Source organism: Crocuta crocuta, unplaced genomic scaffold (assembly GCF_008692635.1).
Source record: "Crocuta crocuta isolate KB4526 unplaced genomic scaffold, BGI_CrCroc_1.0 scaffold260, whole genome shotgun sequence".
Taxonomy (NCBI): Eukaryota; Metazoa; Chordata; class Mammalia; order Carnivora; family Hyaenidae; genus Crocuta; species Crocuta crocuta.
This window is the reverse complement of record NW_027527525.1, coordinates 7777606-7804044: the sequence shown is the minus strand read 5'-3', so window position 1 is coordinate 7804044 and position 26439 is coordinate 7777606. Positions and strand designations below refer to the sequence as shown.

The 26439-nt window shown below is 38.2% G+C and overlaps 2 protein-coding genes across 2 annotated transcripts in view; both read right to left on the bottom strand.

Moving 5' to 3' along the window:
- Positions 1 to 1160: 1160 nt before the first annotated feature.
- LOC144232146 (transcription initiation factor TFIID subunit 2-like) lies at positions 1161 to 22199 on the bottom strand (the record flags this gene model as incomplete). The annotated part of the gene is made up of 5 exons (XM_077764872.1): positions 21846 to 22199; positions 21130 to 21184; positions 10464 to 10624; positions 2595 to 2713; positions 1161 to 1302 (listed from the first exon to the last, which is right to left on the bottom strand). Coding segments are annotated over exons 1-5 (560 nt in total), but the record flags the coding sequence as incomplete, so codon positions are not given.
- Positions 22200 to 22615: 416 nt separating this feature from the next.
- The window catches only part of DSCC1 (DNA replication and sister chromatid cohesion 1), a 17519-nt gene continuing 13695 nt past the window's right edge, over positions 22616 to 26439 (bottom strand). The window contains exon 9 of the mRNA XM_077764769.1: positions 22616 to 23711. Coding sequence (XP_077620895.1) covers positions 23606 to 23711 — 106 coding nt within the window. The 3' untranslated portion in view covers positions 22616 to 23605. The remainder of the gene's footprint in view (positions 23712 to 26439) is intronic.

Sequence of the window (26439 nt, the reverse complement as noted above, 5' to 3'; positions counted from 1 at the left end):
CTCTGTCCCTCCCCCACTCACACTCTGTCTCTGTCTCTCTCAAAAGTAAATAAGCTTTAAAAACAACAACAACAAACTTTTCTCCAAATATTATTTGGCAATATTAAGAAAATATATCACATGATACAGCCAGTTAAATCCTTAAGAAAGAGGTAGGCAATCTTAGCTTCAAATTTTTAAATTAAAATTTATTTTCACTTGCATATTCACATTAGTCAATTTTTATGTAGTATTCATTACCAGAAACTAAAAAAAATCTTATAATAAAGTTGTAATAAAAACACAATATTCAGATTCTAATCCATAAATTAGAAAACAGTTTTGGAGAATAGGATTGGGGTGCATCACATAAATTCCAACAGTGCTAGTAACGCCAGACACAAAATTTCTATTCCATTTTCTATCAAGGTCAGGTTTTACTATATGCCAGGATCTATACCTAATACTGCAGCTCAAAGAAGTATGAGACATCATCCTTGGCTTGAAGAAGTTAATAATCTGAGAATTATTAATAACAATCTGAAGAGAATAGGCATACTATAATATTTCAATAACATAGTGAACTACTGAGCTTTAAGAATGAACTACAATCACATACAATAATGAAGGTGAATCTTACTACCATAGTGTTGAACAAAAAAAGCCAGACAAAAAGAGCATAATGAATACACTTCCATTTATATAAAGCTCAAAAGAATGTATAATTAAGCTACGGTGTTTTAGAAATCAGAGTAGTGGTCATCCTTAGGAGGATATTAGGTGAGCAGGTAGTAAATGGAAGTGAGTTGGATGGGGGATTCTGCAAGGCTAGTAATGTTCTTTTTCTTGATGTGAGTGTGGATTACATAGGTTATTCACTCATGAAAATTCACTGAACTTTCTATTTACAATTTAATTTTCTATATGCTGTTTTACTTCAGTATAAAGTTAAAAAAAATAATTAACTGAGATGATTTTAGAACAGTCTCTTTTTTGAAAAGTAAAGAGAAAAGAGAATCCATAGGACTGAGAAGGAATGACTAGTGGAACAAGATTCAGAAGAAGTAAACCTGAGGATGAAGCTCATACTTCTCAATTTACACTAAACACATGTACTGCATATACATACAAAAAATGCAACTGGAAAATGAAATTAACTGAAATATATAAGAATAATATACCTTGTGGAATTCTGATACCCACAAGAGAAAACATGAGCACCTCTCTCTGCCATACTTCCCTCAACACTGGGCACCACAAAATGAAGACCTCCTTTTGGCTGATCCAAAGAAAAATTGATGTGTATCTTTAGGACCTTTAATTCTGCAACAAATAAATATACATATACATTGATATGTAAATATATAAGGTAACAATGGTCTCTATAACAAGGCACTAAACATAAAAAGAGAATTAAAAGCTCAGTTTTAAATGAAAAATCACACTACTTAACCTACTTTAAGGTCTCACCTTTTCTCAGGCTATATTAACTCAATAGCCTGCCTCCATTGATGTCCTTACTTCCACTCAATTCTAGTCTCTGCTAGCTGTGTTCTCCCAAGATATAGCTCAGGTCATACATATCCTCCTCTTAACTTGTTTGACAATGTACTATCTAAAGAAAAAAGTTCAAAACTACCTACCACATAGGAAATTAAAGGACAGTTATGAATCAATGAAAAACTTGAAAAGGACTTAAAAAGTCCCCCACATTGTTAACCCTAGTTGACTTTGAGGAATAGGAGGAATAGGGGGAGAGTAGGAAAAGCTACCTGAGAATTTATGTAATGTAGTTTTTATGTTATCATTGATTTGTACATAACAAGTACATGTTGCTTTCAAAAGATTTTTAATCTTATGAAAAAGAGGTTTGTTTTAATTTCCCTTAAAATATGACAACCATAAGTGGACTATCTCCATTCCCTGAACATGAAGTAATAGCCTTCTATGCCAGTCCCCCAAAACTGGGCAACCCTCAACCCCTCACCAAATACATTATTAAAGAAAAAAAATAAACAGCAAAAACAAAACAAGAATTTCTTACTTCCTTATCTTGGTTAATTTTTATAAGGCTCAATAAAGGTAGGCAAGCTATACATAATAATTATAATGGCTGTGACTTTATCCAAGAGAAAACAAAGATTTAGAAACAATAAGAGTGTGCTCAGAAGTGCAGAGTGGGTGTTAGGAACCCTATGCTCTAGCACTGCCTCTACTACTATTTAGTGACCTTCAGGAGGTCACTTGCTGTCTAGACTTCAGATTGTCCTTCTGTAAAAGGAAGTGAACCAGGTGATTTTTTTAGGATTCTCCCTGCTATAAAATGCTCTAATTTTAAATTGATTTGATATTGCATGGGTTCTCAACTCTTGACAAATTGTTCCATCCAATTGTTTTTATAACTTTCACTTAAAAAAAAGAACAGTGAATAAGTTGCTTTTGGTCAGAGCTCTTAATTGCTATTTTCCTATTAATCAGAGATCTTAAGGAAACAGAGCTTCCAATCTCTGTACATTTCAACTTAATTATGACATTATTAATTTTCATGTAAAAGTTTTCAGTCACTGAGTCTAACATGATTTTATCATATAGTCAATATATTTTTGGTGTTTTACCATCAACATGCTTCCATAACTCTGAGGGGACCTTAATGCAAAGTTCTCCATTTCCAGCATCAGGATCCACAGCACTAACTGCAGCGGCATAAGCATTGGAAAAATAATTTAGATTTCTCCTGGGGGGAAAAAAATAGAGCCTGTTTTAATAAGAAGTCAGACATTTCACCAAGTATTTTCTTAAATATTTGGTAGCATTTGTTTGTTAAGTATCATATCATTTTACATAATTTATGAGAATACTTTTTGGACAAGTAACTATTATTCATCATGACAAAATCTATTAAATTATAAATACAATATCATATATAGCCTATTTGCCAATACCATGTGATTATTACAATTATGATATCCTTCCTTAATTTTGGAATGCCAAAACCACTATACGTTCCTGATAGAAGTAAAAGGAACATATGTAGAATTGAAAAACTAGTTACTCTTCATCAGTATGGCAAAAATTTCAATGGGCTCAATAAACTCTATCATCTGACATAAATTAAGACGTTTAAAACAAGTTAGGATGGGAATCAAATCCTTAAGATGTAATACTGCTTCCCTTTACTCCCCAGTGCCTGACAATGTAAGCTTAAAGAAGGAGGGGAACTTTTGGCTGCTTTACTACCGTACTTCCTATATGCCAGGGGGGCAATCAATAAATAGCTGTTCCATAGTTACGTGGCCTTCTTTCCCATTGGATGAAAACAACACACAGAAGTCTTATGAAAATAATACAACACTGTTCCCATCCAATTTTATTTCATTAAAAACACTTTAAATGTATATTGATATATACAGATCTCCCTCAGCTTACAATGGGTTTTTTTCCCCAACAATCCCATCATAAGTTGAAAATATTGTAACTGAAATGAATTTAATATACTTAACCTACCAAACATCACAGCTTAGGCTAGCCTACCATAAACTTGCTCAGAACACTTATCGTAGCCTACTGTTGGGTAAAATCATTTAACACGAGACCTATTTTATAATAAAGTGTTGAACATCTCAGGTCATTTATTGCATACTCAAAAGGAAAAGCAGAATGGTTGTATGGGTATAGAATTGCCCTAAGTATATAGGTTATATAGCTTTGTGATTGAGTGGCTGACTGGGAGCTGAGGCCCACTGTACAACTCCACATTAGGTACTACATATTGCTAGCCTGGGAAAGAAATCAAAATTAAAATTTAAAGTAGTTTCTACTGAATGTATATCACCACCTTTGCACCACCATAAAGTTGAAAAATTGTTAAGTCGAAATGTCTAAAGTTGGGGACCACCTGTACACATATTACATTTCCTCGCTGAAATCTATTTAAAGGAATATGGAAAAAATGGATGAAACAAAAAAGACAAGGAATGATAAGAGCAAGAGCAAGATGAAAGACACAACTCCATGAGCCATACTCTTGCTGAGCACCTTTATATTGATCATCTGGCCATTAGATGAATCCACAAAGTAAAGTTAGTCACATTTCACTAGCTCAGTAAGTTTTTAACTAGTTAAAAAAAAAAAAGTTTCATATACAGTACAGAGAGATTATAGGAAAAATAAAACAGGAAAAAGGCTGTTAAAAAACATTAAAGTTATACCCTCTTAGCCTGACAGAGGCCATTCTTCTCCTATCCCCATGTCTCTACTGACTAGGAAGGACGTACTAACTATAGCTTTTAACAACTACACAACGTAGGGTTCTGGAAGCAGTGAAACAGACTTCTTAATACTTTTAAGAATTTCTTTCTGTTAGATAAACATGTAAAGTAAAATGTGTAAAAACTACAGGACCACAATAAAAATGAAGGTTTCACACGATACCATCTATACTTTTTAAATTATCATTTAAAAGGAAACTCTCTTTCCTTTGGTATGTAATTCCCATAAATTCTTACACATGTGTAACCACTGCCACAATCAGGATACAGAGCAGGTCCATCATCCCAAAGAGTCCCTTGTGCTATCCCTTGGAATCATACAGAATGTTTATTTATTTTTGAGAGAGAAACAGACAAAGTGTGAGTAGGGGAGGGGCAGAGAAAGAGGGAGACACAGAATTTAAAGCAGGCTCCAGGCTCTGAGCTGTCAGCACAGAACCCGGGGCTCAAACACACAAACCGTGGGATCATGACCTGAGCCAAAGTCATGTGCTTTGCTGACTGAGCCACCCAGGCACCCCTGGAATGCAACCTTCTCAGGCTGATTTGTCTTATCTAGTATATCTTTGAAATTCATCTTGAGCATTACATGCATCACCAATTTGTTTCTTTTTATACTAAATAGTCTTCTACTGTATATACTGGACCACAGGTTATTTACGGTTTATTCATTCAGCTTCTCAAGAAGATATGGATTGCTTCCAGCTTTTGCTATCACAAATAAGACTGCTACGAACAACCATGTATTACTTTTTATGTGAATTCAATTCTCTTTTCGTAGTACAAATAACCAAGAGTGGGACTGCTGAGTCAGATGGTAAAAATATGTTTAGCTCTGCAAGAATATGCCAAACTGTTTTCCAGAATGGCTATACCATTCCACATTCCCACCAGAAATATATAAAAGTGCCAGTCACTCTGCATTCTTGACAGAACTTAGCTAACAAACCATCTAATTTTAAAGACTACTTTGTAGATCTATAAATTGCAATTTATTTTCAATAAAATTTCAAAAACATGAAATATGAAAGATAGTTGAAGAAACCCATAATTTCCCCCAGTTATCTGTGAAATTCAAAAATAAAAAACAACCATTACATAAGAAGCCAACTGAAACATTACATATTAGACCACTCAGGTTTTTTATGGGAAATTATTCTCACTTAATCTCCTCATTTCCTGAGAAAAGGTAAAGTAGTCCAAATAAAATGGTGAGTCATCCTAAGTGGAATCTATTGGAAAGCCAGTTATGAAGAACAATCTTCTCATGGTTTGGATTTCAGTGTTTCCTTTCATAATATGAATCAAATATGTTTCTTTTCATAATAACCTCATAAAAGCCAAAACTTACAAGACAAGATTAGAATAAGTATTTTCAATTTTCAGAACAATAGTGTCCTTGTCCTATAACACCACCATCGCCAATCCCAGTCTCCAACCCCCAACTCCTCCCCAAGGAAACAAAGCTTAAAAGAGACAAGTAATGTAGAAAATATTGAAAAACCAGTAAAACCTATTATAAACATCCATATTAAAATAATCTCTTAATACTTTGTCAACAACATATACTTCTTAAAACTACAGGTGCAGATTTTGCAAAGCTTAAGATCCAATTATTTGTGAACTTTTTCTCTCTCTTAACAATATTCATGGAAGTATAATACACATCAGAAAATTATATATGCTCTAACTATACAGCTCACAGAACAAAAGGAGCCAGCGTGCAGAGCATGAGCAGAACTCTACCAGCCTCCCAGATGCCCTCTTGTAACCACTAGCCAACCCCACTTCCCACCACCAAGGTTACTCATTATTCTGACATCTAATGTGATAGATTAAGAATTTAATATACATTCTCTTGTGTCTGATTTCTTTTACTTAATCTCTAGTTTATGAGATCCAGAAATACTGCTGCATGTAGCTGTTGGTCATTGATCTTGCCACTATCTAGAATTCCAGTGGTATGAGAACATACCACAATCTATCTTCTAGCACTGATGAGTCTTCAGGTAATTTCCAGTTTTGACTATTACAAATGTTCTGCGAACAATGTTGTACATAATTTTTGGTGAACATATAAGCACATTTTTAATGAGTATATATTAGGAGTGAGACCTACACGAATTACAGAGTATGCATATATTCATACTCAATTTACATTCCTATTAGCAGTGTTTGAAAGTTCTAGCTACTCTATATCCATGTCAATATTTGGTTTCTCTTCTCTTTGGTTCTGAGAGTTTGCACACAGAAAAAAGAAAAGCAAGCCGGCAGGAAAACCCATTTTCCAAAAGTGAAGCTAATACCAAAATTAATAAAGATGACTCTTTAAAAATAATTAAAACAACATCTGATATAATACTATCAAACAAGGATTCTTGAAGAAAACTCTACTTTAACAGGGTTGTCTATGAAAAAGTCTAGGGGATTCACTCAAGCTCAAACTTGAGTGAACTACTCGAAGCAGCCATCTGTGAAAGGCTACTGTATTTCAAGCTATAGAACAAAATGGGACAAAATGGCTCTTCTGTTATGCACGGAACAATTAATCCAAATGTTCCTCCACCTACGACAAATTAACCCTGAGCAACACTACTAAAAACAACTAGTAGTGAGGCATTGGGGCTGAGTTAAAATATAATTATTTAATCATAACTAGTAAAGGAATCAGCTACTTTGACTCTATAATATTAGCAAAATAACATTTAAAACCTCTATGTAGTATATAAGTCTGTATTAAAATATAGGACTTACAAAATGTTTTTTAAAAATAGCAATTAAAAAATCAACTCCAATTACTCTAAAAATCATTCTAATCGCTCAATAGATACTTTATTTATATCTCAATATTGGTCATTTCTAGTGCCACTCCTTAGTGGAACTGAATACTGAAGACAGGAATTAAACTGATTACTGGAATCTGGGAACACTGAGGCTTTTCAAGCAAAAAAAAAAAGATCTTCTCAATATGGCAAAGTCTATCTAGGGATGAAAAAGAAACAAAGGAAAGAGATGTCAGGACTGTAGACTATCCATCCAAAGAAACAGGTTCTGAGAAAGTTTCTATTTATTTTATTCTGAGAAAAATGCAGCAACAAAACAAAGTGAACTAAAAAGCTCCTATTGGGCAAACTATAATTTATCTACAATACAGAAGATTCAAACACAAAATATATTTAGAGAAAGTGCTGAAATTATTTTACTGGCAGACAATAATCCAAAAAAAGAAAAAAGAGAGAGAGAGAAAGGAGAGAATGCATGAACAAGTGCCTCAATAGCTGTTATATTAAAAAAAAAAAAAAGTGGGGGGGTTTAATTACTTGCACAGGTAATTTAACAACTCCACTAGTGTTTGGTTAGGTAAAATAGGTAGAAATGTCTTTCAGTCTCTTATCTAAATGTTTCTCTTCCTTACATTCCCTCTGCAGTTCAAAGATGCTGAATCTCAACCAAGGTAAGCAGACCCTTTCTGTTAAAAACAGGAGGGCCTGGCATCTTAACTTTAAAACAAATAAGAAAATGTGATTAAGTAGTGTATTACTTCTTTGAATGTTAGGGCATTCTCGTATGTATTAAGATCAAATTTTATCACAGAATTTAACTTTCTATTTCAAAACTGCTATACTTAATTTGTTTCAGCCACAGCATAAATTTTATTGGTTTATTAAAGAAAATTACTTTAGAAACAAAAAAGGCAACAGAAGTATCTAGGGACACACTAAAGTGTATCTTTAAGTGTATCTTAAGTATCTGCCTTTCCCAAAGTTCTCTAAAAATAATGTCTTTCAGATAAGAGATTTTTCACGTGTAACTGCTAAGAAAAGCAGTATTTCTTCTGAATTATCAGTATCTTCTATCTTGTGTCTTATCAATCATATAAATGAGTGTTTCCTCTTTGGTATGGCAACCAGAAACATCAAAACTGAATCTACAGTCTTCCTATAACAATTGTGCAATAAATTAATAGTGTGTACCCACTATTCTACACTTTTTCACTCTTTATGCTAATTCCATTAGCTACATTTTAAAACTGTTGTCTACTAAAATTCTAAAACCAACCTCAAATCCTCTTTTAAACAAATCAGATAATAAACACCAGCAAAAAATAACTAATGTCATCTCTCTTAAAAAGAAATCAAGATCCTAGAACTTGGAAGAAAAGCAGGGGTAGTGAGCAAAGTGACCATGGCTAAAAGAGCTGTTTCTAACTGAAAAGAAAAATTTAAATATATTCTATCTTTCCCAATTTCCTAACCTAACCTTTGAAAAGACTCCCATTTATACCTTCTTTTTCTTTCATTATAACACTGTTAGTGATGAAGCATCTTCCCTATCACTACAGAAAAATCTTAGGGGATAGGATCACTTCAAAACAAGGCAAAAAGTAAAAGCTTGCTTCCTCCACGGATGTGGAGCCCATCGTTCTGGTCACTGCACCGCCACAGATTACACTCTCTGAGACCGGAGTAGAAACAAGAGGTAAAGCGAACATGCAGACTCTGTTCTGTGACTGGCACACGGAGAGCCTGCTCGCCCTGTCATCAAATGCAGAGTTCTAATGTCAACTGCGGAGCTATTCTGGGCTCTAGCAAGGCAATGGCTTTCCTACCTGCTCTTTTACAAGTGCCCTATCCATGCATTATTGGTAATATATTTACTACTCTAAGGGTAGGTCATTTTTTTTTTCCCCTGGGGGGAAGAGGATGAAGTTGATTTTGTAGGAAGAGGTTTTAAATGAGTTCTACAAGTGTGGCTGAAAAGCAATGTAATTTCAACAACTCACCTTTGTGAAATGAGAAGTTACAAGAGTAATTCAGAGATTACCCGTATTTTTCCAACAGCATTTTCTTTTCTCTTACCTGAAAGATTCTAAACCCAATTGTAATTGGGACCAAAAATATATCTAAAGATAAGCCTCCTTTCTCAACCCCCTAATCCCTTAAGGCAATGATTCATAGGCATCACCCTCTTTCAGAATCACCAGACACACTAGTTACAACACAAACTGCAGGGGGCATCTGGCTGGCTCAGTTGGTAGAACACGTGACTCTTGATCTCGGGGTTATAAGCTGGACCCCCACATTGGGTGTAGAGATTACTTAATAAAATCTTTGAAAACAAAAACACCAAAAAACCCCCAAAACACAACAAAACAAAACACAAATTGCAGGACCATATCCCCAGTTTCTGATGAGATCTAAGGCAATGCCTGGGAATCTGCATTTCTAACAAGTTTCCAGGTGATGTTGATGCTGCTCATCTGGAAATCACACTTTGAGAATTGCTGCCTTAATGCAGCCAGCCATTAGTTAAAATAATATCTTGACTAAAAAGAGTTTATAATGAAGGTTTGATACCCTAGTCCAAAACACAGAATCATGATCCAATCCAGTGCTTTCTAAACTTTAAAAAACCAAGTGCCCTCAAACATACTTCACAGTACTTAAATTAATACAAATGTTACTGGGCACAATGAAGTAAAATACTAAGAAGAGCCTTAAGAATAATAAGTAATCCTATTTGCCTAAGGGAATAATTCAAATAAAAAACCTTATCTATGCCAAAATATTCACTTAACATTACTTATGATCTCAAAAGCTGGAAATCGTACATATGCCAAACAACTGGAAAACAATCATGCAAACTACAGTATACTGAGTAAATGAAATATTATCTGACCATAAAAATATAGAAAGTGAAGCCTATCATGTGTGGAAAAGTGGAGACAAAGTATTTAAATGAAAGAGTAGAACACAAAACTGTTCATAACAGCATGTTTACTGATAAAAAACAGAAGTAATCTCAGTAGACGTAATATTTAAAGTGAAGAGGTATTTAAGACACAGTATTTTTATATGACAGTCAAAGGAAGTCAAAGTATTTTATAAAATATTTTAAAAGTAGTCTTTGGCCTGAGGATTACAGCAACCACCTAACCCATTTGTTTTGATGTTAATGAAGTATTTTTTAAAAATGTTAAAAGTAGAAAAATAATTTAAAAATTTATTTAAAATTCTCAAGATAATACTTCAAAACTGTAACCTGAAGAAAGGAAACAGTCACTTACTTTGGTGGGCACAGCTAGTAAAATTTCTTGAAACAAATATGCAAATAATTGGAACCAAATAATCTAAGACAAGTATTTTGAAAAAAAATCCAATAAAATAGGGAAAATATAGCTGTTGGAAATTTCAACTTTTAAGGTATACAACTTACTGTTTTGATTCATTGTGACAGACTTCCAAGGTTGGGTCATTATAAATAAAGGCAGCTTCTAAATCGTTGATCCTTACTCGGTATATTCTACACTGTTTGCTGTTCAACTTGATTCTATTCAAGTTTGCAACGGTGGGAAATATAGTCAGTTCCACGAATCCCTGCAAAGATAAAGAATAATAACATCATTATAATTAAGATTGGCAGGCTTTAGAATATTTTTATTTCTACTACTTATACTTATTTATACTACTATTTCTACTACACTCCAGAGACAGAATCCCAAATAGCTACATACATGTCAGGGCTCTCTGAGAATCTTCATTTCAAACCCTGTTGTCCTAATAAATGAACAGGCATGAATTATATATACTTTATCTTCTTGATGATTCACATTCACCATTAGTGAAAACTGGACCATCTGCCAGAAAAAAGTATAAGGACTCACTACTCTCAAATATAAGGATTTCTAGACAGGCTGGAACTCAAATAGGGAAGAAGGAAAAAAAGAGCAGAAAGAATCAAAACCAGATTAGTGGGTAAAAAGAACATGGCCTTCCAAGATGGGAATCAAATGGGAAAGATGGGCCAATGGAACATGGCATATATATCCAGCGGTTTTGGACATATGATGGGTAAAAAAACTGGTGTACTCCAGTATGAAATGTGGGAGGTCATGAAATAGTAACATTTCAAGGGCTACAAACTGAACAGGAAAATTTAGAAGCTGCAACAGGAATGGTGAAGATGAAACAGGCAGCAACCACAGAGAGCTCAAGTAGCACAATTCTAACAGTTACTATTTAGTGAGCGCTACTGCACAGCAGACATTATACTAGATACATTCACAAGTTCTCTAAAATCCCACTAATAACTGAAAAAAGTACTACCTTATACTTTTTACAATAAGTCAATGAAATTAAGACTATTAATATAATTAATTAAGTGGAGAACTAACATTCAAACCTATATCCAAAGGATTCCAGTGGAGTCCTACTATACCATGTTTTTTGTACAGGGCTTTAATATGCAAGGATTTTTTTTTTTTTTTTTAATAAAACATTCAGCTGAACTGCCCAAAAGCATAGAGATTCTGCAGCTCTTTTCCCCTCCGCTTCCCAAATAAGAAGAGAGCCACACATCCATAAATTAGACTAACACAGATCTACGTGGTAGCAAATAAGAACAGAAAGAACAGAGGCCAAAATACTGTTAATGAAAGTTCTGTGTTTAAGATATAAACTATTAGCAACTGGCAGGGAAAAGACCAAAATTCTTTTAATTAGCCTCTTAGCAATCCAATGACCAATCTGCATTAACAAGCTTGGATCAGGTGAAAGCAAGCAAGCAGAATCAAAACAACAAAAGTGTACTATAATAGAAAAGATGATGGAAAGTGCTTTCAGTCAATAGTTAGCTTACATGGGTGAGAAAGAAGAACAGGATTCGGTTTTCTCCAGTGAATGGAGCATGTTTCATGAAGACAAGGAAAGCCCAGTCTCCTTGTATCATCAGGTCTCTGACACCACCTAGAGCCCTAACCTCTATCTGCCTGCAACATTCAGACCCATTAACTTCCACAAACCTCCATTGTCAGCCTTGGGCACTGGCATTACTGCCAGCTCTTGGTCATCTAAACTCTCACTTACTCTCTTCTGCTTGCTCCTTGTTTTCCTCCCAACCACTTCATAGCTGACCACCTTCCTATCCTATTCTAAATAACCTCTCCTGTGCCCTTCAACCTTTTCAAAAACTTCTCTACCTTCTAGCCTTAGATAAAATGTCTCCTGAAACCCCTTTGACAAGAAGCTACTTATTCTTTCATTCACTATAAATTAGGAGAGGAGAAAACAGAAAACCTTTTAGTTTCATATGCTACTCTAGACTACTCACAGAATTTAATATAGCGTATGCTGTAAGAGTAAGGGCAGTATTATGTCATTATTAAATGTATGGTTTACAGGGTGCCTGGATGGCTGAGTTGGGTGAGTCTGACTCTAGGGTCGTGAGAGTGAGCCCTGTGTTGGGATTCATTCTCTCTTCCTCTGTCCCTCTCCCTTGCACACTCTATCCTTAAACTAAACTAAACCAAACTAAAAAAAAAAAAAAAAAAAAAGTATGTGTTCTAGAGGCAAACTGTCTCCATTCAAATTCAAGCTCTACCACTCAGTGAGTGAGTGTATGGTCTTGGGTTAATTACCTAGCTCTCAGTGTCTAGTTCCTCATCTGTAAAGCAAGAATAATGATAATACCTATCTTCTGTGGTTTGACAACTGAGCAATACATGGAAAGCACTTAAAATCATACCAGACATCTTTCAGAGCCTAAGTGTCCATCAACTGATGAATGGATCAAGAAGATGTGGTTTTTCTATACAATGGACTACTACATGGCAACGAGAAAGAATGAAATCTGGCCATTTGTAGCAAAAAGGAATGAAACTTTAGGGTGTTATGCTGAGCGAAATAAGTCAGGTAGAGAAGGACAGATACCGTATGTTTGCACATATAGGAGGATTAGGAGGAACTTAATGAAGGACCATGGGGGGGAAGAAGGGGAAAAACAGTGGGGGAGAGGGCGGGAGGCAAACCATGACAGACTCTTGAATGCCGAGAACAAACTGAGGGCAGATGGGGTGGTGGGAGGGGAAGGGGGGGGAGATGTGCATGGAGGAGGGCACTTGTGGGGATGAGCACTGGGTGTTATATGGAAACCAACTTGACAATAAACTATTTAAAAAAAAATAAAAATAAAAATACTTCTCTTAGTTACCAGCTATGTAACCCGGGATAAATTAATCCTCAGTTTTCACAGCTGTAAATGGGCAATAATTTTTATTTTTTAAATAGAATTTTTCTGAGATTGCAGTGGGGATTAAAGGAGATAAAACTGTTTGCCAAAAAAAAAAAAATAAGAACGGTTTTTATTATTCTTTTCTCTTTCTTTTCCTTTATAGTCATTCCATACAGGTCCACCACCCTCTAATCATTTTCATGACTATCTCCCAAATTCCCCAATGTTCACTGAAGGCTCATACGCTCCATTTCTAACCCATCTCTGCCATAACTCTAAGTGATCTGAATGTAGATATACCCGATCCATACAGTAACCTTGCTTCAAACTTCCTTGACTTTATTTCCTACAATCTTCACTTCTATTACAGGACAGCAATCAAGATCACACTCCGAAAGATACATCAACCCTGCTCACAATTACTTCCATGCTGACATTTTAGACTTGCGTGTCCACAATGCCTACCCTTCTGTCCCTCTTGTTACTTCTCCCCCAGTCTTCCTGTTCAACCACATGAAGTCCTGCTGCTCCTGGACCTCCTCCCGTTTCTTATTACAATCCTTTCTGGTATTTTTATGGCTACTTTCCTCTCTATTTAATGCAGATCCTTAATTTCAACCACTCTTCTGCCAACGACCGATTCTCCTGCCCTTCAGCTACATGCAGCTATCTTTCCCTACTCTTCAAAAATCATCCTTCCACTGGTCGCCATACTCTGCAGTATTCTCAAAAATCCTGTCCTATTAACTACCCTATCCTACAATTACAGGATTTTTTTCCCCTGTGCCTATAATCACGTTCAAGTCTCATGTATCATTCTTTAAAATCCTGAGATCTACATCATACTCCAATGAACAAATTTTTGCCCTTGTACTGGAGTTATCTTATATTGATTCTAAACTGACAATCCTTGGAGTCCCAAAACCTTACCATAGTCTAGTAGTCATACTGGAAGTCTTTGGAGGTCAAGTACTAAAGGGGATAACAGCCCAAGTCTATTTCAGAGTAGAACTCATGCTTACTTTCCCAGTCCTAGAAAATATAGCATGTATTTAGTAACCGGCAAATCCCCATACTTGTTCTCTAAGCAATGTAGTGAGAACTACTGTGAAAGGGCTAAGTGGACACCACTAGAGTGTCCATTTCCCTTCCCCAAGATAGTAAATCAAAGCAACTAGACATCCCTTGAGGGACTGCAGAGATTAGTGCCCTCTAATATTTGAAAGATGCTTACTACATCTTCATTTAACTCACTTATTTGGCCAATGCAAAAGTCAAGGTTTTGAAGAATGATGGTGAATCATCACAAATCTGTCAATCAAAACCACAATTATAGATGTAGTAGTTTTACTGCAGCAAATCAGCATAGCTCTTGGTACCCAGTATCATAGCTAATTAGCAAACAAATCCGTTTTTCCCAAAAAATTCTCATCAGAAAAAAAACCCCACACAGGTTGCTTTCAAATCATCAAAATGCCTTCACTGTCACCTAAAAAACTATACCAACTCTCCTGCTCAATCAAAATATAGTCAAAAAGTCCCTCGACTGGGAATCAAGAGCAAAAATGAACTACTGGGACCTCATCAAGATAAAAAGCTTCTTCATGGCAAAGGAAACAATCAATAAAAATAGGCAACAGATGTAATGGGAAAAGATACTTGTAAATGGCATGTTGGATAAAGGGTATCCAAACGTATCCAAAATCTGTAAGGAACTCAACAAACTCCACACCTGAAAAACAAATAATCCAATGAAGAAATGGGCAGATGACATGAATGGACACTTCTCCAAAGACAACATCCCGATGCCCAACGGACACCTGAAACGATGTTCAACATCACTCATCATCAGGGAAATACAAATCAAAACCACACCAAGATACTATCTCATGCCAGTCAGAGTGGCTAAAATGAACAAATCAGGAGACTCTAGATGCTGGCGAGGATGTGGAGAAACGGGCACCCTCCTACACCGTTGGTTGGAATGTAAACTGCTGCAGCCATTCTGGAAAACAGTGTGGAGGTTCCTCAAAAAATTAACAATAGAACTCCCCTAAGACTCAGCAAGAGCCCTGCTAGGAATTTACCCAAGGGATACAGGAGTGCTGATGCATGGGGCACACGTACCTCAGTGTTCACAGCAGCATTCTCAACAATAGCCAAATCATGGAAAGAGCCTAAATGTCCACCAAATGATGAATGGATCAAGATGTGGTTTATCTATGCAATGGAATACTACATGGCAATGAGAAAGAATGAAATCTGATCATTTGTAGCAAAGTGGATGGAACTTGAAGGTGTTATGCTAAGTGAAGTCAGGCAGAGAAAGACAGACACCCTATGTTTTCACTCATATGTGGAACAGGAGAAACTTAACAGAGGACCATAGGGGAGGGGAAGAAGAAAAATAAATAGTTAAAGAGAGGGAGGGAGGCAAACCATAAGAGACCCTTAAATACTGAGAACAAACTTAGGGTTGATGGGGGTGGCGGAGAGGGGAAAAGGGGTGATGGGTATGGAGGAGGGCACTTTTTGGGATGAGTATTGGGTGTTATACGGAAACCAACTTGACAATANTAAGAGAGCCCATAAAGAATTATACTAGTATATTACATGGACAACATTATGCCAACTGGACCTGTTGGGAAAAGAAGAGGAAGTTATCCAAATGTTTTAATAAAAAACATGGATGGCAGAGGATGAAAGTTAAATCCCATTAAAGTTCAGGGGCCTGTCACATTAACAAAGCTTCTATGGTTCCGGTATTCTGAGGCATATAAAAATATTCCTTCCGAATGAAAAATAAGTTGCTTTATTCTGTACTGATCACTAAGGTGGGGAGGAGGAGGAAGGGACACAAAACTTGGTGGTCGTCTTTGAATTGTGGAGGCAATATATGCATTTGGGCTTACTAGACAAACTGTTAGGCTGTCAGCTTTGAGAGGGGTCCAGACCAAGAAAACACTCTGCAGCATGGCCAGACTGTGGTTCAAGCTGCCCTGCTATTTGGGCTTTATGACTCAGCAGATCCTATGGTATTTGAAATGCCCATTGCAGACAGAGATGCTGTACAGACTCTGGCTTTTTCCAATAGAATGACAGTGCAAATTCCTGAGATTTGAAAGGAAGACCACAACCTCTTCTGTCACCAACTATATTCCATTTGCAAAGTAACTCCTGGTTTGCTACTAGACCCTTCAGTAGAAACGCAACACATGACCATGGGATTCCCAAAGACTATGTTACCTGAAATGACCATGATGAAACTGAGTGTAAATATAAAGCTCTGAGAAACAAAACTGGGCATGTGCAGCAGTTTTCTACTTTTAAACAGACAACACATCTGAACCAGGCCCAAGCAGGTTCATAAAGTACAGGCAACAGCATGAGCAGGTGCTCAGAATCCACTAAGACTTCCTCTACTGCTTCTCTACCTCTCCCTCAACTTACACCTCTGGCCTCAAGGAGAGTTCCCTTTGCTCAGTTAATAGAATAGAACAAAGTACAAGCCTGAATTATGAATAAGTGCACGGGATGCTAGGATCAGCTGGAAGTGGATGGAAGCTACCATCAGAATGCCACTGAAGTTGGGGCGCCTGGGTGGCTCAGTCGGTTAGGCATCCAACTTCAGCTTAGGCCACGATCTCGTGGTCTGTGAGTTTGAGCCCCACATCGGGCTCTGTGCTGACAGCTCAGAGCCTGGAGCCTGCTTCAGATTCTGTGTCTCCTTCTCTCTCTGCTACTCCCCAACTCGTGCTCGGTCTTCTGTCTCTTCAAAATAAGTAATTAAAAAAAAAATGCCACTGTCTTCCAAGACAGTGGAAGAAAGTCCTACGTCAGACAGAATGTTAGGAAATATGCCTGGCTATACACTCTTTGCAGAAGTAGAGATGACCTGAAGTATACAATTACACTGATCCATGGGCAACTGCTAATATGCTGGTTAGGAACCTGGAAAGAACAAACTTCTCAGGATTAAAAATAGAAGATTAAAAAGATTAAAAATAGAAGATGTCTATTAATGGATTTCTCAGAACAAGTATAATGTGAAAATATCCATGTTATCACATAAATGACCATCAGAGGGCATCTACAGCAGAAAGGACCCTCAAAAAACAACTGGCAAGATGAAGGAGATGTCAAAGATTCTTTCCCTAGTCACCTGTTCAATATATAAAGTGGTCATGGAGGCAGAATGGAGGCTGTGCACGAACCCAACACGGACTCCCCTACCCCAACACACACACACACCAAGGATGATCTGACTACCACCACTGCTGAGCGCCCACTACCAACAGTAGAGGATCATACTAAGCATCCAATATCGTACTGCAAGGACCAGTCAATCACTTGGTAGGAAAACAACTGCATCAGACAGCTCATATCAAGAACATGATATGCCCTTACAAGAACAGACACATTCTAGATTTTCCTTCCCTAACCACAACATACTTACAGAAAATCTTACATATTACTGTATTATCGCCTACATACCTCCAACTAAGTGTATAGGAAAGTGTGGTGATGGGTTCTAACATACAAATTTACTAGGTTTATCTTGTACCCAACCATCCAGAAGCACTGGCATGATCAACTGCTAAAGGCTTAGTTACAGCACCAACTGAGAGACCTGCAACGGGATGCGGTCTTAACTAGGAGACATCTCTCCATAGATTAGAGTCATCTCTCCACAGCCAAAACGGATCTGAGAACCGAAAGGTAAAAGTTGGAATGACTACTCTCACTATTACATCAAAAAAAAAAAAAACACACACACAAAAAAAACCCACAGAAGGAATTTTTGCTATCTTTGTAACCTTGTATTCATTAGGTATGTGTGGCCAACAGAAAAATGCATCCACCCAGGGCACATAATCATGGTCCCATTAAATTAGAAGCTGAGACTGTCACTTGACCACTCTAGGTTCCTCATGTTATGGAACCAACAAGAGGTAACTATACTGACTAGAATGACTAATCCCAATTATTAAATAGGAACTAAGGTTCTGCTACATAGTAAGGACAACGATTACATATGCAGTCCACAGAGATTCACAGAATGCATGTTAGGGTCACTCAACCAATAGTACTAATCAATGGAAAACTGCAAGAACCCAATAGAGACAGGACAAGCAAGGATGCAGATCCTACAGGAATGAAGGTCTAGGTCAGACCAACAGAAGCGGTGGCAGAAGATAAAGGAAAAATGGAATGAGTGGAAGAATAATGCAGCTGTGTATATCAACTTCAGCCTTGACTCAAGGCTGCTAAAGAAAACAGTGGCTCTCACAATTAAGTTTCACTTTCTCTTACCCATTTTTCTTTCCACTATTTTGTATGAAAGATACTGGTGATAGAGCTGAGCGGCCATATCCTCATGTGAATTCATTAGGTGAGGGACTGGTACTTTTTCTTGTGGGCCACACAGTCTCTGCCACAGGTACTCAACTCTGCCAGTGTAGCTTCAAAGCACTTTAGACAGTATATAAATAAATGGGTGTGGCTGTACTCAAATAAAACCTGTTACAAAAATAGATAGTCGGCCATTGCCAACCTCTGCGATAGTGGATAAGACTTCATTAAGTCCCCTGTGTTGGGAACACAGTAGCTTTTCATCTCAACAAAAAACAAGAAAGGATGGTTCGGGGATAAAATGCGTAGGCTGTTCTAGATATTCGCCTCTTGCCCCTCCTAATCCATTCCACACCCCAGGAGTTGCATTAACTGGGCACCAGCCCTTCAGCTTCTGGTTGGGATGGTCAAACAGGAAGCACAAGGAGAAAATTGTGAGGGGAAGGAAAATGAGCCCATTACATTTATCTCTGCAGGTTCTTTGCTATCCAGCAAAGGGAGGCAGCAGCTTCATTCTTCTACCAAAGGCCACACCTTTGGTATGGTGACTCTTTCTGCCACCTACTATAGGTTCTAGTAACTTCTCCCTTCCTTTGTTCTTTCAGGGTTAGCAGCAGTAACTATCCCTTGTTGTTAACCTCGTGTGCACCACCATCTCTTGGTTTCTCTTAACACTGTTTCTTCTAAATACTCTTTTTACTTCTTTCTCTCAATTAACCTACATGAATATGCTGCTTATTTCCTTTTGGGGCCCTAACCCATACACCATCCAACCAATTTTTCTAGCGGGAAACCCAAAAATCATTCACAACTCCTTCTTAACACTCTTAGCAAAAGTCATCTGCAATTTCTTTCCATCTTTCAATTTGGCAGGGGTGGAGGAGGTGGAGAGGGGAAACAACAGACAGAAAGGAGTTGAAGGTGACTTTTAGATCATCTATAATTAAAAAATGGGGGTGCCTGGGTGACTCAATCAGTTAAGCATCCGACTTCGGCTCAGGTCATGATATCACGGCTTGTGAGTCTGAGCCCTAAACTCGCTGTGCTGACAGCAGGGAGCCTGGAGCCTGCTTTGGATTCTGGGTCTGTCTGTCTCTCTCTCAAAACTAATTATTAAAAAAAATTTTAATCAATCACTGGCTAACTTTACACCCTGAAAAAAGTTACTTAGTCTGCAGTCTTTCAGCTGCTTTAATTATAAAATAAGATTAAAAGAGTATCTATTTCATGGGGTTATTGTGAAGATTAAGTGAGGTCATACACATTAAGAAAGGTCATACATAGTATATACTCAATAAATGTTCACTGTAATTCAGTCAACCGTATCAACTTTATTTCTATACACTTTCACTGTTGTCATCTTCCTTTAGGGCTTAAACTCCCTAATTCTCCTATCTTCCCTACCAATCCATATAACACAACACACCTAAAGTATCCTTCCATGAAGCACAAGGTAAACACAGGTTTGAACTGCACAGGCCCACTTATATGTGGATTTTGTCCTGTTAAATACAATTCAGTGCTATAAATACATTTTCTCTTCCTTATGATTTTCTTAACACATTCTTTCTCCATCTTACTTATCATAAAAATATAGTATATAATAAGCATATCAAAGATGTATTAATCGATTTCATGTTATTGATAACATTTCTGGTCAACAATAGGATATCAGTAGTTAAGTTTTTGAAAAGTCAAAAGTTATACCTATAGTTTTGAATGTGCAGGGGGTCGGGACTCCAACCCCTATATTATGCAAGGGTCATCGGTAATCATACATAAGGAATACTGATGGAGAAATTTCTTAAATGAGGAGATGGGACTTAATGAACCTTTAAGGGGTCTATGATTCCTATGAAGAGGTTCCATTTTTTTGCCTATATAGCTCATCTTAAGTAAACATATGAATACATGGGTAACAGTTTCCAGGGGAAATTCATGCCATCAGATACCTCTAAACAGCTGATTTTGTCTATTTATTATGAGTTCCCCCCAAATTAAGTCCTTAAGTAGCCAAACATTTCCATATGCCAAGGATATATATGTAATCTATACATAGCCAAGGGGTGGGGTAGTGTTTACTAGATTGCAAACACCTTACCTACAACTTTAAAAAGCAATCCACCTAAACGAGGCCAAGAATTATAAAACAAAACTGGCCTGTTAGCAGCCAAGTCAAGTCAATGAGACCACTAACCTTAATTTTTTTTTCACATTAAGAAATTTCACTATGGGCTTATTCTTGTTTCTTTCACAATTCTAAAATGCTTAATATGGACTTTCACACTCCACAACTGATTAAATGGAATAAAATGTTAACAGGAGGGAGGGGCGGGGGGGAAGAAAGAAAAAAGGGAGAATTGAGGAGGCAGCCAGTGTCACATCAAGGCAATGCGCCTAGAGTCATACATATCGGAATCCCAAATCTTACCTATTCTTGAAACAGTTATCTGGAAGTGAAAGTTTCTAAATACTGTCAAGGTGACCTGTTACTGCTTATAATTGTTGAAAATATACTCACCACAACCGACTTTCTCTGGAAGTTTATGTTGTTGATGCAGACGACCTGATGGGTTGTATATTAAAAAAAAAAAAAGTACTTTTATTATTAAATGAAAGCATAATTCTATTCTATTCTATACGTGAGGAATAAGCAGCTCATGATACTTAATCTTTCACTTTAAAATCCTGCACACTAAGGTAATTGCATTTTTTAAACTGAGCAGAACCAATGGAAAAAGATTTCTCCGGGGAAAAAAACGCTACCTACTTTTAAAAAAACACAATCAGGCCCCAGGGTGGCTCAGTCTGTTAAGCGTCAGACTCCTGATTTCAGTTCAGGTCACGATCTCACTGTAAGACTGAGCCCCACCGTGGGGCTCTGTGCTGACAGCGCTGGGCCTACGTGGGATTCTCGCTCTCTCTCTTTCTCTCTCTCTCTCTCCCCCCACTCTACCTCTCCCTCTCACCCTGCTCATGTTCTCTCTCTCAAAATAAACACTTAAAAAATACATTAAAAAAAAAGAAAAATACCTATTAACCTGCAAGGGGTAATCTGTTGAATAACACTCATTCAAAACCATACACGATGCCCTACAAACACCATTTCCATCACAGTGAGTGGGTTCTAACGTCCTACTAGCTTTTCCAGGCTCACAAAGGCAGCTTCAAGCATCACAAAGTATGATCAATAGGAACAAAAGCTAGAAGAGGGAAGGAAGATGGGAAAATACTTATAATTTATACGGCCTTGGGCTTTCAAAGCCCTTGTCTCCCTTCTTCCTGTTCATTCTGGCGGGCTCTAAACCAGTTGGCGGCATGAAGCGCTCGCACCGAGCTCGGCTTCCCGGTTTCCCGGGGGATGCGGGGGATCACCGGCCTCCGGCGCCTCCCACTCCTCGCTCCGCCACGCTCCCGACAGTCATGCCCAGCGGCCGGGGCTGCTCCGGCGCCCACCCCCGGCCCCGGCCCCGCTGCCGCCGCCTCAAACTCGCTCCGCCGAGTCGGCTCCTTTCAGCCGCTTCTGCAGAGCTGGTCACGAAGATGCTCTTCTCAGCAGCCGCTCAAAGCCACCGTCAGCCGACATCTTGCCTGTCACCTCTAACCTCTGGCGTCAGCGGAAGTGGAACGGCGGCGCGGGCGGGAGCCGGAAGTTTTGGGCCAGGGGGCGGGGCTTGCGCGATAACTTTGAGGGGCTTGCGTTTGCGTTACCACGGGTGTGCGGTGGGAGAGAACGGTTGAAAATTTCGGGACTAGGCCACAAATACATAGTGGTTTGCGAAGAACGGGACAGGGGTTGGTGGGGGTGTTAGTAACCAGGGATACAGGAAACCAGGAGTGGGGCGGGGGGTGTCTTGCTGGTTTGCTGTGTTAACAAGATACCATGAACTCACTGGGCCCCGGTGATTTAAGCTGGAAAACACGTAATTAGACCCCAGGTAGTCTAACTTAAACCCGAGAGTCCTCACTAGGTACTGCGGCCTCAGTACTTTAAAAAGCAAAAACAATTCACACCGATACAAAACATTTATTGAAAAGACAAGAATTTTGAAGCCATTGGTAACTTGCAGTTCATGTACAAGAGAACAGAACAATTGTAAATTCCATTAACAGTTAAATCTCAGGTAATTGAGGATTAATAATTTTTTTTAACCTGGAATCAGATTTAACTTTGGCCTAACCCCTCAAACTGACCTGGTGACAAGTTTATTAGCTAAGGAAAAATTAATTTGAACTTAGGTCTAAATGAATACAAATTAGGAAATAAAACTATAAAGCAACTTTTATCTAGCATTCCAAAACCAACTAGAAATTACCTGTAGTTTTCCAGTATTAGCTGTGTCAGTTTTACCCATTATAGAATATAAACTGCTCTATTAGTAATCTTCACATAAGATTGAGGATCAAGTCAGTTTCATCCCAAAGTGCATGTCTACACCAGCCAGGCAACACAGGAGCTATTACCAAGCCAATTTCATCAGTGCAATTTAGATAACAGAACATCTAGCGACACCCTGTTTTCATGGAATGTTGAAAGTAGAGGCGAAATCACTTGAGAAATGACATTTAAGTGAATAAATAATTTCTCTTCTAGGTAACTATTACTATTTAGCTCTTTGAAAAAGCCTTTAAATTTGTTAATGATTAGAAAATCAAATCCTAATGAAAGAAATGCAATTTCAAATATAAAAAATGCAAAACTCTTTTTCTATAAATAAAATATGTAGACTCTAGAGGTATTCTAAATCTAGTAAACACCACTTCCTTTTGTCCTTTACACTGTATTCATAACGCAAACATAACTTGAAAGATATAGAAATGCCCAACTACATTTAAGGGGAAAAAAGAGCAGTAGTTGCAAACCGCTTAGAGATGAGGAGAAAAATGCCTCAAGGCAGTGTGTTTTTTAAAGTCTGGAATACAAATACATGAAAGAATCTTTTTCTTATATCCATCAACTTTATGAAGGAACTTTAGTCCCAAAGACTGTTGTTCTTTTAAGTGGGTCTTCTCGAGTTATAAACTTTAACACCATTTTGTATTGAAGAGCGAGAGTATTTAGTGAGTAATGTACCTATGGTTTGCTTCTCTCCACACAAATCTCTGTAGGAACAATAAAAAAAAAAAAAAAAGTGAATAGCATGAATGTGCTGGGGAACATAATATTCACAGTGCTAGTTATCTCTCTCTTTCTTGTCTAAATTCATCTTTCCAGCAAGCATAAGGATGTGTTTGTGGGAGAAATAGGGTAGGGAGTGGTTACTCAGCCTTACTTGAACTAGGTACATTACATGTATTATCTCGTTTGACCTTCACAGAAAGAGTAAAAGTAATTTATAATTTAACCCCACATTAGATATGAGGAAATTAGCTCAGGTAGCAAAGGATGGAATCAAATTTTGCTGCCAGTCTCCATGCCTCCTGAGTCCCTTTTTTGCCCCATTCTATCACACGGCCTCTAAATTAGAAATACAAGCCATGGGATAGAGGAAGGTCTAGACACAGAGACCCTGGATCACAGGCTACCTGTGTGTGCTTGCCTAGGTTACCTACCCTCCCTCAACCTTAGCTTCCTTTTCTGTACCTCAAAGAGAAGGCTATGAATGGAACAAAATAACATGAACTGGAGAAGGGAGCAAGGGCAAGATCATACAGGGCCTTAAAGAACATGGAAAGCAATCGTGATTTAATCCTAAGGATAAAGGGAAGCCCCTAGGAGGGTTTTAATGAATGGAAAAGCAGAATGTGATCTGGATTATAAAGAATGGAGGCAATGAGTTGATTATGGAAGCTGAATGATGACTACATGGAGGGTTCCTTATATTATCACTTTTGAATGTTTTCTAAAATAAAAAGTTTGAAAAGGAGGAGAGGGGAAGAGGAAAAAGTAGAAGTAGGGAGACCAATTCAGAAGCAGGTACTAGATGACCCATTAGGATTTGCTCATAGTTTAAACCAGGCGGTGAGAGAAGAAAAAGACAACCGGACTTCTCGCTTGAGTAACCGGACAAACGGTAGTGCTGTTGACTGAGATGTGGAAGACGGGGTTAGGACAAGGGGCAGCCACTGCTCTGTTGTTAGCATGTCAGGTTAAAATTCCTCTTAGATATCCACGTAGAAATGTTCGTTAGGCAGCTAGATAAGAGAAACTAGAGCTCAGGGAAAAGATCAAGTGTGAAGATAAAAATTAGTAGGTCTTTAAATTTAAATTCAGGCGAGGGCGCCTGGGTGGCTCAATTGGTCAAGTGTATGACTTCGGCTCAGGTCATGATCTCACGGTTCATAAGCTCAAGCCCTGCCTCGGGCTCTGTGCTGACAGCTCAGAGTCTGGAGCCCGCTTCAGATTCTGTGTCTCCCCTTCTCTCTGTGCCCCTCTCCGACTCATGCTCAGTCTCTCTTGCTCTCAAAAATAAATAAAAATTAAAAAATTAAATAAATTTAAATTCAGGCCTAGATGACGGCACCAAGGAAAAAACATAAACAGAAGAGAAGCTGGTCACGAATGGAGTCCTAGAACGCTCCATCTAAAGATTGGGAAGAACAGGGAGACATCAGCAAAAGACACAGAAAAGGAGCTACCTTGGGAGAGAAGGGAAAAAAAAAACAGTGTGTTTCAAGTAGAAAGTGATCTACAGTGTGAAACAGTGCTAACAGGCCAAGTGAACAAGATAACTGACCACTGAATGTAGAAAAATGGATGTCAGCGGGTTAAGATCCCACCGGCTTAAGGAAAATGGGAGACGAAGTAATATAAATAGTACTTTTAAAAGGAGTTTCTTGTGAAGGAGAGCAGAGGGCAGAGAGTCCGGTAGGTGGTGGTTGTTTTTTAAGATGAGCGGTACCACAGCATACCACATATCGGTGGGAATAATCCAGCAGGTAAGGAGACATGAATAGCACAAGGGAGAAAAAGATAACTAGAGGATATACCTCTATGTAAGGCCCGAGGGATGGATCCAGTGCAGAAGGAGGATTGGCCTTAGGGGCGGGGCCGGTTCACGCACTGTATAGGAGGGACTGCAGAGGAAGCGTATGTGGACACAACACACGGAGGCTGGCGGGTTTGGCAGTAGGAAAGAAGTTGTCCTTGTGTTTTCTCATCTGTTTCTATTCTCTCAAGAAATGAGGTCACAAGCTGAGGGTGCAGAGGAAAAAGGAGGTACTGATCATGCAAAAAGCAAAACTATGAAAAGTGAGCTCCAAGGGTAGAAAAATCTCCTCTTACTACTCTGTGAAGTACCACTTAGGCTCTTAAGTAAGACTGGCAACTTCCATTGTGTCTTTTTCTCCAGGAAATTTCACCTGCCCAGGTGGAGGCATAGAGTAAGGAGAGGGTTGAGTTTGATCTTTACAGATTTTTGCCAGACAGGTATGACAAGAGGGAGAGAGGGGGCGATAGGAGCGAAGCATACACAGTAGAAGCTAGAGATCCTGACCAGGAAATCCAACCTGGGGAAAGAGAGGAGAGGACATGAGAGGTAAGAAGTAAGGAGGTGGTAATGTCAGTGCATTTGAGGTTCTTTAAACAGTGACTAAAGAGCTAATTCATTCTTCTGGAATCTGGTATCTACCAAAATGTTAAAGCAAAGCAGCAGGAAAGACAGGAGGTGCCATAGCAGGGTATGTAGCCTTTTTGGTCATCGAAGAGCTGCAGTTTTGCAGGGAGGAGGGCAGAGACATGGTTTTAGAGGCAGTAGGGGGAAAAAGACAAACATTCTCCAAGACCAGGAACAGAAGTTGTGGAGAATGACAGGGAAGATGGCCACCAACTTGAGAAAGTTTTGAAGGAAGCTGTGCCCCCAGGGAAAACTCAAAAAAAAAAAAAAAAAAA